Source organism: Artemia sp. Qi Xiang Cuo, chromosome 4 (assembly GCF_049724085.1).
Source record: "Artemia sp. Qi Xiang Cuo chromosome 4, ASM4972408v1, whole genome shotgun sequence".
In the NCBI taxonomy this organism is placed as follows: Eukaryota; Metazoa; Arthropoda; class Branchiopoda; order Anostraca; family Artemiidae; genus Artemia; species Artemia sp. Qi Xiang Cuo.
Window position 1 is genome coordinate 33,878,570 of NC_142797.1, and position 12,638 is coordinate 33,891,207.

Consider the following 12,638-nt stretch of genomic DNA (forward strand, 5'->3'; position numbering starts at 1 on the left):
GGATTTACGAGTGAAACTTGTTCAAAATGAGTCAAAGCTTGAAAAACTTGCGTCAAAGTTGGACAACTTAGGTCAGTCTGCCCTTCCAAATAAAGTCATTGTTGCTGGTGTCAAGACAACTGCCCGTGATCTCCTGGTACTAGATGAGAAAGTTCTTGATCGTTTAAATTTTCAAATGGGACTTCAGCTTGAATAATCGATCATTAAGGGGGCTAAACGTTTAGGAGCTAATGATCAAGCTCTAGCCCCTATCGAACTTACATTGACCTCAGAAGCTGCAGCAGTCAAAATACTTCGCAATCGAAAAATGCTGAAGGGTTCCCGCGTCTTTATTAATGAAGTGTTAACTAGGGAGAGGCAGGAGATTTTCAAGCTTGCTCGCAACAGCTTTGGAAATAAGAATGTGTGGACGATGAGAGGCATCATTTTTGTGAAAAATGGCCCGCAAATTATACCATGCAAAATAATAGCCGATGTGGCTCAGATCCTCAATCTGGCTAATGAACCTTCACTGTGAATAATTGAAGTTTGATTTAGTTTTCCTTTGTTTATTTGTGATATGGATAGATTTCAGTCGTTTTTGGAGTTCTGTTTAAACTTAGATGCGATACTTTATGATTCGACTGGGAGTGATAAAGATGTACAGTATGTCAGAAATCAACCAGATTGTGATTTTTTAGATGACCCTTTAACTAATGAAGTTGAGCAATGTGAATTCCCGATAAGGGTATTACATGTTAATGCGCAAGGATTGCAGGGTGCGTATAGTGAACTTAAGTTTTTGTTAAATTCTAGTCCTAAAGATATTGTAACTGTATGTGAAACTTTTTTGTCGCAAAAGTCTCCAAGGCCTATGCTCTCCCTTTCGTGTATGACATCTGATTCATGGTGTAGGTCTGAGAGTACGAAAGGTGGTCAATTAATTTATGTCCGACAGGATTGGTCTGTTAATATACTTGATGATTTTCCAGTTTGGGAAGAAGGTTTATGTGAGACTCTATTTGTTGAATTAAGTCCCATTGGCTGCGAACCTTTTACTTTTGGATCAGTATACAGACCGCCATCAAGTAACCCCAAAGAGTTTTTTGAGCCCTTAGTTGTAAAACTTGGTGGATGTAAAAAACCAGTAATAATCTCTGGTGATTTCAATTTTGATTTGTTGAATTTAGATGTGGCTTTTCATAAAGAGTTTCTGAACATTATGCTGTGTTCAGGCCTTTTTCCAAGTATTTCGCTATCTACGAGAGTAACAAAGACTACTGCAACTTTGCTGGATAACATTTTCTTTTCTGGTGTTTCTTTTAAAGCGATAAAGGCTTCTGTTAGTATATGTGACATGTCGGATCATTTTCCAGTTAGTGCTGTTTTAGATGTAGCCCAAAGTTTATCTCGACCTCCATTTAAAAAACATGGAAATAAAAATTCTTACCAACAGAAAAAATTGATTGATTTTAAGCTTTTGCGTGAATTGATAGATAATAAAGACTGGACCCCCATTTTTTATTCAAATGATGTTAATGATGCTTTTTCGAAATTTATCCATGATATGATACAACTCCGAGATCAAGCAGCATCGACAAGATTTTTGCGCGGAAAATTTTCAAAAAAATTTGACCCGTGGATTACGGATGGTATTTTGACGTCACTTAAGATGAAAAGGAAAAAACATCGTCAGTATCTGGCTGTCCAATCTGATGTATTTTATGAGGAATATAGAACTTATAGAAATAAACTGAATTCTATTATAAGATATGCTAAAAGAAAATATTTTTCCGATAAATTTTTAAAGTATAAGTCAAATACGAAAAAGACATGCCAGCTAATCAATGATAAAATCCGTCCCAATCATCGTTCGAGTTCCGGAGTTAATTGTCTTGAACTTGATTGTTCAAAAGTGACGGATCCAAAAGAAATTTTGGATATTTTTGGCAAGCATTTCAGTACTTTTGGGTCTAGGATTGTATCGAGTACAAATAGGCAAGAGATTCCGTCGACTGATTTTGTTGTTGAAGATGAAGCACCAAACTCATTTGATTTTTCTGAAATTGCACCTCAGGAAATTGAAGGACATATAATGAAACTAAAGCAAAGTTTTTCATTGGATGATTTTGGGTTTTCTACACAAATTGTGAAAGAAATAGCTCCTAATATTGCCCCATTGTTGGCACATATTTTTAAATTGTCTTTACTAAATGGAGTTTTTCCTGATCTTTTAAAAAATGCCCATGTATTAGCTTTGTATAAAGGTGGTGCTTCTACGGATCCTTCAAATTATAGAGGAATTTCACTGTTATCTGTTTTTAGTAACATTTGGGAAAAATATTGCTCATAAACAACTTCAAAATTATTTATGTAATAATAAAATATTGCATCCTTCGCAGTTTGGATTCATTAAAGGAAAATCAACAGAACTAGTAATACATCAGCTTTTAATTGAAATAAATAATGCGCTGGACACTGGTCAGGGCACCTTTGCTATAGTCTTGGATGTGGCCAAGGCGTTCGACTCGGTGGATCACCGTCTTTTACTAAATAAAATAAAAAAAATTTGGATTTTCTTCAAAATCTTTGAATTTTTTTGCATCTTACCTTGCTGAAAGAAAATTGAATGCAATGATAGTAAAAATTGAATCCGATCTAAGTCATTTCCCGTAAATTGTGGGGTTCCTCAGGGCTCTGTTTTGGGTCCTACCCTATTTCTTCTTTTTATTAATAATTTGCCTGAGTTTCTTCCAATCTGCAAAATTGTTATGTTTGCGGATGATGCTGTGATTTTTTCTTGCCATTCAGATTTAACACAGCTTTTCCTGAACATCCAAAGTACTCTATCAACTACTTCAGAGTGGTATTGACGAAACCTTCTTCTATTAAATGAAAGGAAACGCCAGTATATACTATTTTCACAAGTTGGTTCAGCAAATTCTGATGTTTTTTCCCTTTATTTAAATAATGTGGAACTGAAACGGGTACAACAGATTAGATATATTGGGATAATTATTGATGAAAATTTGTCGTTCCATGAACATGCTAAAACTCTATGGGTAAAAGTTTCTAGGAATGTTGGGATTATGTGCCGTCTCCACCATGTTTTTCCGGTTAATATACTTAAATCAATTTACTTTGCTCTGGTCCACCCTTTTTCTCTATATTGTGTTTCAGTGTGGGCTTCAGCTTTTCTTCCAGTTTATAAACCCCTTCAAATTTTACAAAACAAAGCGATAAGGATACTTTTTTCAGATTGATAATAGGTCTTCTGTTACTCATCTTTTTGGATCAGCTGGAATTTTGTCTTTACATAAACTTCATTTTTTTGCAATATCCCAGATCTGTCACAATTACGTTTTTGGTCAGTTAGCATGAGATTTCATGGAATATTTCCTCTTAACTCGCAGCTTCATTTCCGACATCACTCAGATTTAATTTCTCACACGAGTTTAGGCGAGCAACTAGAACAGGATTTAGTTTGAGGCATGTTGGTCCGAAGGTGAGGAATTCTATTCCCCTGGTTAGAGAGTGCACTGATTACCAGCAGTTTCGCAGAATGGTGAGGAAGTTTATCGCTGAGAGTTGACTTTGGTTTTATTTACCTTGTTTGTATTTGGGCAGTTGTCCGAGAGGCTTGTTTTTTTTTTTTTTTTTTTTTTTTTTTTTTTTTTTGTGTTTTTCATTTAAATTGCTAATGGTGTTTAATAACTTGTTGTAATTTTTAATGCGCTCAATTATGCCACTAGGCATGTGCGCAAGTGTATTTTGTAGCGTTATGTATATTTCATAAATAAAATATCTATCTATCTATCAAAGCCCCCACCCTTTGCACAGGTGCCAGTGCTGGGAAGATTCCCTTCGACTCTTCTTTCCTGTTCATGTAGGCACTAAAATATCCAGACTACTGATTTGTACCAAACTAGAAAGCTTCACTATACTTAACATACTACCCTGCTGTGCAAATTAATTCCTTTCACACAATAAATACTGAAATAATCAAGTAGTATTTAGCCAGCAATTAAAACACAAATAGGAAAATTGTCCAAAAATATAATAAACATTACGAAAAGACTGATAAATATCACTGCGCAGCTATACATATATTTGGAGTTGACTATTCGTTTTCTGATCAAACTGGCCCCGGTTTGACCACAAACTTAACAAATAAGAAGCAGAAAATTTCAATTAGTTTTTGTCACTATTTCTTCTTGCTCGATGCTAATGATTCTTTTCACTGTTTCTCCCTTTTCAGCCAATATTTCTTCAATATTTTTCTTTCCATTCAAATCCGTAAACCATCCAAGATTATCTGCGATCAAGTGATTATTTTGACATTCATCACAGCGCACAATCACAACTCCAGAATAATAGGCCACTTTAGATATTTCTTTCTGACTTTTCCCACCGCAAACCTTGCATGTAAAATGTAACTGCAATTTTGCGATAACTTTGCCAAGACTATTGGAAGCAGATTTATCGTGTCCACCGACAGGTTCTTGACAAGATAGAGAAGATTTCAACGCTATAGTTGGAAAGATAGGGACATTTTGAAAAACCCTAGACATGCCTTTAATCCGTGTTCCTAGATTTCTTTTGAGCATTGGTAAAGACCCAAGCAAAATCCTTGTTTGATTGGAAATCATATTGAAAATATCTGAAACAAATATTTACTCATATAAATTACTAGTAGGTCTCCTAAATAAAGAAAAATATTGAAATGACATCTTATTTACTCATGTGCACTGATTGCTCGTTAACATAGATGAAAAACAAAGTAAGAAAATATACATATATACAGAGAAAGAGATTAATTTCCCATTTTTAAACAATAGCTGAAAAATGGAGCAATAATAAGTTAAGAAAAAAGGAGAAGAAAAGAAAACAATGAAATACAACACAATGTGCACAACAACGACAACAACAAAATCTTCCGAAAAATATAGTAAAACAGGACAGATCGAATATTCTTTAAGAAAATTACATAAAAAAATCATGGTTCAAATCAAACGAACTTCTAAGTTTACTCCACCTTTCAATAACCGCAGTAAGAGGATCAACATTTCACTGTTACTCTGGAATTTCTGGCTCAAGGTGGGAGGTTAAAAAGGTTCTTACAATAGTTATAATAATGAAAACGGAGAGTTCTTTCATCCCCTTCCGATAAGATGGGTCATAAGGGTGATAATGACAGAATGTGTGGATAAGAAATACGGTATAGAGGTCCAGTAAAAAACGGTTTAGCAACAATCTACTGCAAGCAAGGAGTCCGTAAGTATAGTGGGGCTTTTCCGCAAAATGCTGAACAAGAGCCAAATGAGCAAATTCTGTGCAATTTGACGCAATCAGAAGGGCCAGATACGTAATATTACTAGAAGACAGAACAAGCTTGATTACTGAGCCGAAAAGAAGCGGTAGAGAGTTGTTGAGAACAGAAAAAAAATACAAGCATTTCAATTTTACTCTCATTAAACGAAAAGTAGATCTTATGGTACGCATTTGCCAGTCATGACAAATTTTCCTCAATTCGAGAAGCGAACATCTATTTCATGAAACAAACAACTCTGTAACAAAACCTACTGCAGCTCAACAACATTATTACTATACAAGGGAGGGGAGCTGATTGCTCCTTGCCTAATACCTTTATAACAGGAATCAATACTGCAGTCCTATTAGTCGGAGTAGATAACCCATGAAAACTCACCTGTACTTTTATCTTCCGATACAGATCTCTAAGCGTTATGACAATAGACCTAGGCAGAAAACGTTGATAAGCACTTAAAAAGAGCTGCACGTATATGCTGGCGTCAAAAGCTCTCTTAGCATAATGCGCGGCCAGTAAAAGCTTTTCATTACAATCAATCAACAGTGCACAAAGAGACAGTGTAGATGCTCTCCATGCTTCCCCCTTGTATCCCTGGCCATGGAACCTTTAGAGGGGGATTAGGAATGTTGTGAATGTATTGTATGTATTGATTGGATTATTCAATGTAGGCCTATTTTAGTGTTTTTCTATTGGTTTAGTGTTTGATTTAAATGGTATGTATTCCCCCTCTATTACAGGCCTAGGAGCCTTTGGGGGATTAGCACAATTTATTTTCTTGTATGATTATTGATTATGAATTTATCTTATCTTAGGCCTGCTTTAAAGCGAAACTGACTATCGGGAGTGGAACACGAATTATTTACATCCTTAATTGTAAGCTGCTCCATTAATTTACACAATACCGGGGGGAGAGTAACAGGACGGCATGATGTATATTCTTCCGATTCTACTTTTTTAGGACTAGGATAACCATGGCTATTGAAAAAACATCAGACACTGATCCAGAAAAAAAAGAAAAAAAAATCATCGGATAAAGCAAAGAAAGGTGTTAAAGCAAGTTGATAAACAAAGTACTACCAAAAATCAAATACATGCCACAGACTTCATCATCACCTCTTTAATATTTTTTAGCTTTCTTATAGCTTTTTTCACAATTGACACTGACATTAACATACCTATAGTATGGTCTAAACGCTCAAAATGCAGGGTCTAGCTCTGATTCATATGGTAATTGGAGTGTTGGGTCCAGTGGCAAAAATTCAGATTCATAATAGTGGATTCAATCAGTTTCACTTGGGAGTTTAGCATTGGAAAGGCAACGGGGTTTCTTATTCTTTATCAGCGTCCACGCAGAATTGAAATTCGAATAGACTAATTCACTATTTTAATCAACTATGTGAACGCGATGTATGGACAGACACTTGGCAAAATGGTGTTTAATATGCAAACGAACTTTATTCACAGGACCGCTACGGGGCTTTTCCCACTCTTTCCACAAGGAATACCAGAACCCATAGGCAGGCCAAGTAGCCACTAACTCTGCGTTTTCAGATCAACCACAGTCATTAGATCCAACAAGAATTTTCTGATTGGAATTGCCGTTCTTTCTGAACAGTAGATTGCGTGAATCAGTTGACCTTCACAGATATTCAGCAGAACCTGACTCTCTCACACAGGTGATGACAGGGCTTCTTGCAGTAAATGAAATGGGCTCTTTAATCTCGACAACTATATCACCACAGACTGACTGAAACAAAACAGCACCTGTTTTATCTCACTTCGATCTATAGAACTGAATCTTAATTTCCCTTGCCCAAATCTCTCATATTTCTTTCTCCAACAGTGCTTGACAGTATGAATTCTGTCCCTCAGGGTGTTTCCACGGTATTGCAAATATCCTAATTATATAACCTGCAAACACATAGTGTTTTTAAGTTTACCTCCTCCTCCCTTAAGTCAAAATTATAAACAAAATTGACACTCTTACTCTCTAATATTCAGTTCAAGTTTTATTCAATCCCTCAAGTCATTCCCAGTGTATCATAAATAATCTGAAAAATCTGGTGCACAGTGCACATAGCATCTACTAACTTATTCAGGTACTCTTGTTGTTCCCAGAGTATAGTCTTTTGGGAAACCCAAGAAATCTTCATCTAGCAAACAATCCAGAAGAGCTCACTTGAAATAGGGCTAATACGGAACACAAAATTCTGTCCTATTTCCAAGCCCCCTAATACACCTCCCCCCCCCCCCACATTCCCAATGAAACATGTGATCATCTTGGCCCATAAATTTTTATACCAAAGTTTCGAGCATACATGCCCCCCTTTTCCAATGTGAAACTTACATAAAAGGCTATGGGAAGCTTGTATAGCTTACGGCCCTTGTTCCAGAGGCTGTGGGGGGTAATGTCATCCCCAGAAGCATAACTGTTGAGTTTTTACTACTCTGAAGAAAATGGCTATATAAAAATTTGATAAGATGTCTTTGGGTTGTGAGTATTTCCTATTTCAATGACCCATTTCCATGCCTGAGATTGCAATCATCAACATCCCCATTCCTGCCATGGAACCTTATAAGGGAGACTATGTTGAAGTGTTTTGTTGCAAATTTTTGTGTTGAATAAACTCTGAAATATGAGATATTGTTGATAAGCCAGTTCGATAACCAGGCAGCAGATTGTGCTGTTTGATTTTTCTCACTACTTTACAATGTCATGAATTTTGCGTCAACTCAATCTCTAAAGCCATTCCCAAGATAGTATAAACAATTTGAAAAATCATGTGCACATACTGTCTTTTTATATGCACATTTACACATGTAGTTTTCAGAGCATACTCTTGATGAGCTCTAAAAGTCTTGACATTGCGAACGATCCGTAAGAGCTTGCTCAAAATACAACAAATCAGGAACACAAGTCAACACTGTCCGCTGTTACAATGGTCAGCCAAGTGCGGCTCCTAAGCTGCACACAGCTCTTGGACCCCTTATTATGGTTCTGGTGTAATATTACCGAGCAGGCGGACAAGTCTATATGGGAATTTCTGCTAGAATATTTACTATAGCGAATGTGGTGCAGGGAAGACCCTTACGTTTCAACAAGTGTGATTAATGCTGGCCCACTGAGGTGCTTCTGCTGTCTCTGAAATTTCAGGATAATTCCTCAAATTCTTAGACTTTCATGAAAGAAAATTAGTTGTCCTATTCCCCAAAATTCTCTCTAAAATTATCGTACTTAATGTTATGTTCCCCAAATTCAGTTTTTGTTCTTCCTCAAAGCAAACTTTTTGCCACTACCCGCGGACATCTTTTCAATTTTGTATTCTTTCATCTTTAAATGATTTAATTTACTCTGGTGTCATTTGCCACACTAAAAAAGCACAAACAACTTTGTGCATATTTTGTATACCTAATTACTTCTGCCTTCCAGGTCAGATCAAATACAATTTTGTATATATCAATAACTGGGAAGTTAACAATAAAATTACAGTGAAGACTCTAGATGTTCTGTAATCTAAAAGAAAGGTTTGAACAAAACCTTTTGGTTTAAGAAAAAGGTTTTGAAAAGAAAGGTGCAAATTTCGTCAGTTAAAGATACCAAGGAGTAAGGACCTAAAAGTTTACATTTTCAGTAAAAGAGTTCCATATTTCTAGGGAAGGGGGCAATGCCAGCGTAGGTTCTGGTAGCCCCTACATTTCCAGAACTTCTATACATTTCAGTATCCATTGCACAAGATATGTCTAAAATATAGCTTTCAAGGACATTTTTGGAGGGGGGGGGGTCAGTTATGTATAGGCATCATTGATATAACAGTAAATGGCATCTGTGTTTCTTTGCATGGTCATGTTCACATTTATTTGTATTGATATTAAATATTTGTCAACTTGTTACTGGTAAATTATAGAGAAAACAAAGCAAATTATGTATACAATTTAAAAAAGAAATTGTACTGAACTTCCCATGGTTTGTATTAAGTGTTTGTCCTTTTTTTTAATAAATAAAATCTCAATTAACCATTAAATCAAGCTTTTGTCAGTATATCTCCAAGTTTATTGAAAGTCTAAAATTTTAAAAAAGGTTTACAAAATTAATAGGAAGATATTGGTTATAAGAAGATTCTAATTGTTGTATTGATTCTTTGATGGTTTTGTTTGTCAATCATTGTTGTGTAGGATGTCCTAGCGACCAAAAAGGAATGCCTAGCAAAATATCCCAAGTATTCACAAACCCCTCTTCCCCTAGATCGATTCTATATGATTGAAAATGTCCAAAAACGAGCACTTAGAATCATAAATGGTAAAGGGAAGGCTCCGTAACATTATCTACTAGGTAAGTTCAAGCTCATCACGTTGGCCGAGAGAAGGAACCTACTGTGCCTTCGTTTCGGTACAAAGACCCTGTCTGTTCCCCGATTATGTTTCATCATCCCCGAACCCTACCATCCCTCCCGCAATTGACCGTCCCGTATAAAATCCCAAAAAGTCTAAAAACTGACTCCCATCCCAGCTATACACGAAAGATATCGCAAGAGCTTTGTTCCGAGTGTTGTTGAGCTGTATAATAACCAGGATTTCTAGTCATTAATTTTATTTTATTTTTTTTCTATTTTTTCTTTTTTTTTCTTTTTTTTTCTTTTTTTTCTTTTTTTTCTATTTTTTCTTTTTTTTCATTTTTTTTTTTTTTTTTTTGGCAATTGTCAGTTTTTCTGATAACAAGTATCATTCATTACGATAGTAGCTTTCAAATGTGAAACTTACGTCCATTTTTGGATCGAAAAATTTACTTGATGGTCATTCAAAGAGCGAGGATTACTGTTAAATTAATTATTCTTGTACCTTTTAAAATAACTTTACGGGGTTTGAGAGACTCTGTTGTCTTATTCTGTCTGTTTTTTTCTTTACTTGATGGTAATTCAAAAAGCGAGTATTTTTGTTAAATAAATAATTATTATACCTTTAAAAAAACCTTTATGGGGTTTGAGAGACTTTGTTTTTTTATTCTGTGTGATTTTTTCTTTACTTGATGGTCATTCAAAAAGCGAGGATTTTTGTTAAATAAATAATTCTTGTACCTTTTAAAATAGCTTTACGGGGTTTGAGAGACTCTGTTGTTGTTTTATTCTGTGTGATTTTTTCTTTACTTGGTGGTCATTCAAAAAGCGAGGATTTCTGTTAAATAAATAATTCTTATACCTTTTAAAATAGCTTTACGGGGTTTGAGAGACTCTGTTGTTGTTTTATTCTGTGTGGTTTTTTTCTTTACTTGGTGGTCATTCAAAAAGTAAGGATTTTTGTTAAATAAATAATTCTTATACCTTTTAAAATAGCTTTACGGGGGTCTGAGAGACTCTGTTGTTTTATTCTGTGTGATTTTTTCTTTACTTGGTGGTCATTCAAAAAGCGAGGATTTTTGTTAAATAAATAATCATTATACCTTTTAAAATAGCTATATGGGGTTTGAGAGACTCTGTTGTCTTCTACTGTGTGTTTTCTCTTTACCTGATGGTCATTCAAAAAGCGAGGATTTATGTTAAATAAATAATTCTTATACCCTTTAAAATAGCTTTACGGGGGTTTGAGAGACTCTGTTGTTTTATTCTGTGTGTTTTTTCTTTACTCGGTGGTCATTCAAAAAGCGAGGATTTTTGTTAAATAAATAGTTCTTGTACCTTTTAAAATAGCTTTACGGGGGTTTGAGAGACTCTGTTGTTTTATTCTGTGTTTTTTATTTACTTGGTGTTCATTCAAAAAGAGAAGATTTTTGTTAAATAAATAATTCTTTTAAATTTTAAAATAGCTTTACGGGGTTTGAGAGACTCGGTTGTTTTATTCTGTTTGTTTTTTGTTTACTTGGTGGTAATTCAAAAAGCGAGGATTTTTGTTAAATAAATAATTCTTGTACCTTTTAAAATAGATTTACGTGGTTTGAGAGACTCTGTTGTTGTTTTATTCTGTGTGATTTTTTCTTTACTTGGTGGTCATTCAAAAATCGAGGATTTCTGTTAAATAAATAATTCTTATACCTTTTAAAATAGCTTTACGGGGTTTGAGAGACTCTGTTGTTGTTTTATTCTGTGTGGTTTTTTTCTTTACTTGGTGGTCATTCAAAAAGTAAGGATTTTTGTTAAATAAATAATTCTTATACCTTTTAAAATAGCTTTACGGGGGTCTGAGAGACTCTGTTGTTTTATTCTGTGTGATTTTTTATTTACTTGGTTGTCATTCAAAAAGAGAGGATTTGTGTTAAATAAATAATTATTATACCTTTTAAAATAGCTTTACGGGGTTTGAAAGACTCTGTTGTTTTATACTGTGTGTTTTCTGTTTAACTGGTGGTAATTCAAAAAACGAGGATTTCTGTTAAATAAATAATTATTATACCTTTTAAAATAGCTTTACGGGGGTTTGAGAGACTCAGTTGTTTTATTCTGTGTGTTTTTTCTTTACTCGGTGGTCATTCAAAAAGCGAGGATTTTTGTTAAATAAATAGTTCTTGTACCTTTTAAAATAGCTTTACGGGGGTTTGAGAGACTCTGTTGTTTTATTCTGTGTTTTTTCTTTACTTGGTGGTCATTCAAAAAGCGAAGATTATTGTTAAATAAATAATTCTTATACCTTTTAAAATAGCTTTACGGGGTTTGAGAGAATCTGTTGGTTTATTCTCTGTGTTTTTTCTTTACTTGGTGGTCATTCAAAAAGCGTGGATTTTTTGTTAAATAAATAATTCTTGTACCTTTTAGAATAGCTTTACGGGGATTGAGAGACACTTTTGTTTTATTCTGTATGTTTTTTTTCTTTACTTGTTGGTCATTCAAAAAGCGAGGATTTCTGTTAAATAAATAATTCTTGTACCTTTTAAAATAGCTTTACGGGGTTTGAGAGACTCTGTTGTCTTATTCCGTTTGATTTTTTCTTTACTTGGTGGTCATTAGAAAAAGCGAGAATTTCTGTTAAAAAAATAATTCTTATACCTTTTAAAATAGCTTTACGGGGTTTGAGAGACTATGTTGTGTTATTCCGTTTGATTTTTTCTTTACTTGGTGGTCATTCAAAAAGCGAGTATTTCTGTTAAATAAATAATTCTTGTACCTTTTAAAATAGCTTTACGGGGTTTGAGAGACTCTGTTGTTTTATTCTGTGTGATTTTTTCTTTACTTGATGGTAATTCAAAAAGCGAGGATTTTTGTTAAATAAATAATTCTTATACCTTTTAAAATAGCTTTACGGGGTTTGAGAGACTCTGTTGTTTTATTCTGTGTGTTTTTTCTTTACTTGGTGGTCATTCAAAAAGCGAGGATTTCTGTTAAATAAATAATTCTTATACCTTTTA

At 34.5% G+C, this 12,638-nt stretch overlaps 2 protein-coding genes across 3 annotated transcripts in view; one reads left to right on the forward strand and one right to left on the reverse strand.

Moving 5' to 3' along the window:
* The first annotated feature begins 559 nt into the window (after positions 1 to 559).
* Positions 560 to 2,332, forward strand: LOC148953036 (uncharacterized). Its single transcript, XM_089087852.1, has one exon. The coding sequence runs from the start codon at positions 560 to 562 to the stop codon at positions 2,330 to 2,332; it is 1,773 nt and encodes a 590-aa protein (XP_088943978.1).
* Positions 2,333 to 4,070: 1,738 nt separating this feature from the next.
* The window catches only part of LOC148953037 (DNL-type zinc finger protein-like), a 68,171-nt gene continuing 59,603 nt past the window's right edge, over positions 4,071 to 12,638 (reverse strand). For both annotated transcript variants that reach the window (XM_089087507.1, XM_089087508.1), the window contains exon 2: positions 4,071 to 4,639. In XM_089087507.1, the coding sequence (XP_088943633.1) occupies positions 4,167 to 4,628 (462 nt within the window). In that variant the 5' untranslated portion in view covers positions 4,629 to 4,639 and the 3' untranslated portion in view covers positions 4,071 to 4,166. The remainder of the gene's footprint in view (positions 4,640 to 12,638) is intronic.

Excerpts from the sequence above, each read along its gene's own strand:
- LOC148953036 (XM_089087852.1), top strand. The coding sequence starts at position 560 with ATGGATAGATTTCAGTCGTTTTTGGAGTTCTGTTTAAACTTAGATGCG.